Source organism: Henckelia pumila, chromosome 1, assembly GCF_033568475.1.
Source record: "Henckelia pumila isolate YLH828 chromosome 1, ASM3356847v2, whole genome shotgun sequence".
In the NCBI taxonomy this organism is placed as follows: Eukaryota; Viridiplantae; Streptophyta; class Magnoliopsida; order Lamiales; family Gesneriaceae; genus Henckelia; species Henckelia pumila.
This window is the reverse complement of record NC_133120.1, coordinates 2,938,781-2,944,786: the sequence shown is the minus strand read 5'-3', so window position 1 is coordinate 2,944,786 and position 6,006 is coordinate 2,938,781. Positions and strand designations below refer to the sequence as shown.

The 6,006-nt window shown below is 39.1% G+C and overlaps 1 protein-coding gene across 1 annotated transcript; it reads left to right on the top strand.

Moving 5' to 3' along the window:
* Nucleotides 1-340: 340 nt before the first annotated feature.
* On the top strand, nt 341-1,589 carry LOC140876383 (malonyl-coenzyme:anthocyanin 5-O-glucoside-6'''-O-malonyltransferase-like). The gene is made up of 4 exons (XM_073280337.1): nt 341-387; nt 499-916; nt 1,001-1,102; nt 1,415-1,589. The coding sequence occupies exons 2-4, from the start codon at nt 514-516 to the stop codon at nt 1,453-1,455; spliced, it is 546 nt and encodes a 181-aa protein (XP_073136438.1). The 5' UTR covers nt 341-387; nt 499-513; the 3' UTR covers nt 1,456-1,589.
* Nucleotides 1,590-6,006: the final 4,417 nt, after the last annotated feature.

Here is a 6,006-nt window from a genome sequence, read left to right as displayed (position 1 = left end):
ATATTATTAGTTTAATCCAACTGTTGAAATTCTGATCGGAAATGAAAAAGAGTTATTGTGCACACACACATATTTAAAATAATAGGAACTTTAGAACTGCTAGCTTAAATTAATTTTCTCATGGGATTGTAACCATTCTCAAATATTATCACTATGCCCAAAAATATGTGAAAAAGTTAATATCTGAAAAATTTACAAAAATAATAATAATAATAAAGACATTGGTGAATTTATAGTAATTTGACCATCAAGTAACTTGTTTCCTTGTTTTCTTTTTTCTTATATTTCCAGGAAGGGGTTTGATGAGGTTTACATTTTCACCGAGAATCCGGAACTTGAACCGTGATTGATGTATATATATATTTTTCCAGGAAGGTGTTTGATGAGGTATGTATCTATTTCCACCCAGTGGAGCTTCTGATGTTCTTCGATTTCCCCATCTCCAAGTCTTTTTTCGTTGAATCCATCGTCCCCAAACTCAAGGAATCGTTGCTCCAGACGCTCAAGCATTTCATGCGACTTTCTGGGATTATCGTCCATCCTCTGGATTCCAGCAGGCCCTATTCGAGATTCGTGGTGGGAGACTCTGTGTCGCTTACCATAGCCGAATGCATGAAAGACTTCAATCACCTCACCGGGAACCACCCTCGAGTTGCCGACGAGTTGTACGCCTGTGTTCCGAATCTCCCGCCGGCTACTCATTCGACGGATGCTGTGGTTTTCCCTGTGTTAGCTGTGCAGGTGACACTGTTCCCAGACCATGGAATCTGCCTGGGTTTCTCCAATCACCACGCCATCGGAGACTCCAGCTCGATTGTTCCTTTCATGAAAGCCTGGGCTTCGGTCAACAAATTCGGAATTGAGGGTTTGGCCTTTGTTTTGATTTGTTTAGTATCATTTTGTTTCTTGAGTTTAGGTACCAGCCTATTCATTCTTTTATGTCGTTACCTTTTTCTTTATACTTATTATTATGCTAACTTTGCTAATTGCTATCTTGCAGCTCCTCTTGTCATCCTGGAAAAGATCTATGCTACCAGGGATCTCTGGTATTCTAGCAGGTTCCTTGTACCTCTCAAATGTGTTCCATACACGTATAATGAAGGTAGTGCATAATTTATGCTTGCATTTTATGGCTACTTCGAGATTACATTTTCCTCAATAAAATTTGGCATCCTTGTTCCGTGAAAAATATGTTAAATGGGCCTTCCAAATGCTAGCATGGTGAAATAGTGATATTGAAACATTGCATAATTATTGACTCGTATAATATATTAATGGTGGTAAGTGGTGGTTTCAAATTTCAGATATGGTTGATGAAATAATATGTGTAGGTGTTGTCCTGTAAAATACTTTTAGGCCTCGACACCAAGTTAGTATTAATATATTTCGTTTTTTTATCCAACATTTTGGTTAGTGATTGAAGGTGTTGGAATTGGTTGGAAATGCTGTGTGTGATAACAAGAACAGGATAATCTCGAGACACTTGCTGTTGGCCATGAGCCATGAGGAACAATGAGGAGCTCGGGAAATTGCTGCAAGTTGTATATTTGATGTTTGAATGTTCCGATTTGTATTGAATTAGAATTCTAATTTTGAGTGATTTGTAATACTAAAAAATTATATATTAAATTTTATTTTTGAAATTTTAAATTTTGGTTTATTTATAATATTGAAATTTGTATATATTTTTTAATTTTTTTTTGTTTTTTATATGGAAAACAACAACGGATAAAATCCGTTGTCGTAGGGGTCTAAAACTGTTGTAACTGATGGTATTGTTAAAAGCACGCCCCTACGACAATGGATAAAATCCGTTGTCGTTTCTATCAAAGACAACGGATTCGCCCCTAACGATAACGGATAAAATCCGTTGTCGTATATGCACCTACGACAACGGATTTTATCCGTTGTCGTAGGTGCGTACTTTTAACAATACCCTCAGTTACAACAGTTTTTAACCCCCTACGACAACAGATAAAATCCGTTGTCTTTTTGCGTTTTTCTTGTAGTGACAGCTTGCATATGCTTTGAAGGATCAAAATAGAGGGCAGTTTCCCAGCAATACTGAAGTGAATCCAAAAGAACAATGCAAAGAAGTTGAGTTAAGAAGTGGGAAGAAGTTAGAAGATGAAGAGAAGTGCAGAGAAAAAGAAGTAGAAGAACCAGTGGCTGAAGAAATTGTGGTTGAAGAGCCCAAGAAGGATCTGACTCTAAACCGATGTACAAGCCACAACTTCCATACCCACAGCGGTTTAAGAAGAAGGCACTTGATGAGCAATTTTCCAAGTTTCTAGATATCTTTAAGAAGATACACATCAATATTCCATTTGCAGATGCCTTGGAACAAATGCCTAACTATGCAAAGTTCATCAAAGATGTAATGTCCAAGAAGAGAAGATTGCAAGACAATGAAGTGGTGAATTTGACAGAAGAATGTAGTGCAATCCTGCAGAAAAAATTGCCACAAAAGCTTAAGGATCCAGGGCGTTTTACTATCCCTTGTTTTATTGGTGGTTCTAAAGTTAATCGAGCGTTATGTGATTTAGGAGCAAGTATTAATTTGATGCCCTTTTCTGTCTACAGGACCTTAGAGCTTGGAGAAGTCAGGGCAACCACCATCACTTTACAGTTGGCTGATTGGAGTCTCACATATCCTCGAGGTATTGTGGAGGATGTTTTGGTGAAGGTCGACAAGTTCATCTTTCCTGCAGATTTCGTAATTTTAGACATGGATGAAGATGAAGAAACTCCTTTGATCTTTGGACGACCCTTTCTAGCTACTTCACGCGCACTGATCGATGTCCATAAAGGAGAGCTCACACTTCGTGTTGGTGGTGAAGCTGTGATTTTCAACATTTATCATACCATGAGGGAGCCAAGCGAGGTGAGTACATGTAAGAGCATTGAAATTGTTAATTCTCATAATTCCTTTTCATGTGCAGGAAGTAATGACCCACTAGAAAGGTGTTTGGTGGCGGACGAGGTGGTTGATAAGGAAGAAGATTGGGAGTTACATGAACAAAATATATTCCTAGACAGCGCTCCGAAAGAAAAAATGGTGAGTTCTAAGGAATCTGAAGCATTGGAAAATAGTGCACCTGAGGTATCTCCTGAAACTCATGATCTGAAAGCATTGCCTGCGCACCTATGTTATGAATTCCTTGGTGAAAATTCTACTTGTCCTGTTATTATATCTGCTCGTTTGTCTGATGTAGAAAAAGATAAATTGTTGCGAGTTCTGAGAAAATTTAAAACTGCTTTAGGGTGGTCAATTTCTGACATTAAGGGTATTAGTCCAACAATTTGCATGCATAAAATTTTGATGGAAGAGTCTTATACTCCTTATGTTGATCATCAGAGGCGGTTGAATCCCTCCATGAAAGAGGTAGTTAAGAAAGAAGTTTTAAAGTTGCTGAATGCGGGAGTGATTTATGCTATTTCTGATAGTAGTTGGGTATCTCCGGTCCAAGTGGTGCCTAAGAAGGGTGGGATTACTGTAGTTAAAAACGAAAATAATGAGTTAATCTCCACACGTACAGTAACTGGCTGGCGAGTTTGTATAGACTATAGGAAGTTGAACAAAGCTACTCGTAAGGATCATTTTTCACTTCCTTTCATTGATCAAATGCTTGATAGACTTTCTGGTTATTGCTATTACTGCTTCTTAGATGGATATTCAGGTTATAATCAAATTGCTATAGCACCAGAGGATCAGGAGAAGACCACTTTTACGTGTCCCTATGGCACGTTTGCTTTCAGGAGGATGCCTTTTGGATTGTGTAATGCACCTGCAACTTTTCAGCGGTGTATGATGGCGATTTTTGCAGATATGGTGGAGGACGTGATGGAAGTTTTTATGGATGACTTTTCTGTATTTGGTACCTCTTTTGATCATTGCTTGCATAATTTGTCTCTTGTTTTGCAGAGGTGTCAGGAAAAAAATTTAGTGCTAAATTGGGAAAAATGTCACTTTATGGTTCAAGAGGGCATTGTCCTTGGACATAAAGTGTCATCCAATGGATTAGAGGTGGATCGAGCTAAAGTGGTTGCAATCGAGAAGCTTCCACCTCCAAAGAACATAAAAGACATCAGAAGTTTTTTAGGCCATGCAGGGTTTTATCGGCGTTTCATCAAGGATTTTTCTAAAATCACAAAACCCCTGTGTAATTTACTTGAAAAAGATTCTACATTCATTTTTGATGATGATTGTTTGCAGGCCTTTGAAAAGATAAAGACAGCGTTAACCACAGCACCCATCATGATTGCACCGGATTGGAAGGAGCCCTTTGAGCTTATGTGTGATGCTAGTGACTATGCAGTGGGCGCCGTATTAGGCTAGAGGAGAGATAAGATTTTCAGAGCCATATATTATGCCAGCCGCACCATGGATGCCTCCCAGCAAAACTACACTACTACAGAAAAAAAGATGCTTGCAGTAGTTTTTGCTTTTGATAAATTCCGTCCATATTTAATTGGTACTAAAGTAGTTGTTTATACTGACCATGCAGCGATTCGCTACTTGTTTGCCAAAAAGGACGCTAAGTCACGCTTGATAAGGTGGATCCTACTGTTACAAGAGTTTGACTTTGAAATCAAGGATAAGAAGGGAAGTGAAAATCAATTTGCAGATCACTTATCGAGATTGGAGTTAGAGAACGTGAAGGAGGAGGAAAGCATAAAGGAACTGTTTCCGGATGAACAGATCTTTGAGGTAAGTTCCTATACCCCTTGGTTTGCTGATATATCGAATTTTTTGTCTTGTGGTGTTATGCCTCCAGAGTTGAATCGACACCAAAAGAAGAAGTTTTTTCATGACGTTAAGTTCTATTTATGGGATGATCCCTATGTTTTCGAACGTTGTGCTGATCAAGTGATTAGACGATGTGTGGCGGGGCAAGAGGCAGCTGAAATTTTGGAACAATGCCATTCCTCTCCCTATGGAGGACATTTTGGAGCCACCCGAACTGCCTCTAAGGTATTACAATCTGGTTTTTATTGGCCTACGTTATTTAAAAATAGTTATACCTTAGTGAAATCATGTGATAAGTGCCAGAGAACGGGAAATATTTCTCGAAAGCATGAATTACCCTTCACAAACATTTTAGAAGTTGAATTATTTGATGTGTGGGGTATTGATTTTATGGGTCCTTTTCACCCTTCTTTTGGCTACACTTATATCCTATTAGCAGTGGATTATGTGTCGAAATGGGTGGAAGCAATGGCCACCTCTACTAATGATGCTCGTGTTGTAGTAAAATTTTTGCAGAAGAACATTTTTACACGGTTTGGGACACCACGAGCAATAATCAGTGATGAAGGTACGCACTTTTGTAATAAAATTTTTAATACCTTGCTCGCTAAGTATGGTGTCAGGCATAAGGTGGCGTGTGCATATCATCCGCAAACCAATGGTCAAGCGGAAATTTCTAACCGAGAAATCAAGCAAGTATTAGAGAAGACGGTGAAGACGAATAGAAAAGATTGGGCACTCAAGCTGGATGACGCATTATGGGCATACCGCACTGCGTTCCAAACACCGATTGGGATGTCACCGTATAGGTTGGTGTTTGGTAAGGCATGCCATTTGCCCTTGGAGTTAGAGCAAAAAGCATTTTGGGCGGTCAAGAAGCTGAATATGGATATCGAAGCATCGGGGGAGTTACGTAAATTACAGTTGACAGAATTGGACGAGTTTCGAAATGATGCATATGAGAATGCCAAGATCTACAAGGAACAAACAAAAAAGTGGCATGATAAGAACATTGTACCTGGCGAATTCGAAGCAGGTCAGAAAGTATTGTTATTTAACTCCCGTCTAAAATTGTTTCCAGGAAAATTGAAGTCCAGATGGTCTGGACCATTTATGGTGGAGAAGGTATATCCGCACGGTGTGATTGAGCTGCGATGTACAGATGGAAGAATATTAAAAGTGAACGGGCAAAGGGTGAAACATTATCATGGTACTGAAGTAAGAAGTACTGAGAGTACTCTCCTCACAGACCCGGC

Bases quoted from the DNA above. Each gene is read 5' to 3' on its own strand.
- LOC140876383 (XM_073280337.1), top strand. From the start codon at position 514: ATGCGACTTTCTGGGATTATCGTCCATCCTCTGGATTCCAGCAGGCCC. The intron at 917-1,000 runs GTACCAGCCTAT...GCTATCTTGCAG, and splicing joins ATTTTGTTTCTTGAGTTTAG to CTCCTCTTGTCATCCTGGAA. The intron at 1,103-1,414 runs GTAGTGCATAAT...CATTTTGGTTAG, and splicing joins TCCATACACGTATAATGAAG to TGATTGAAGGTGTTGGAATT.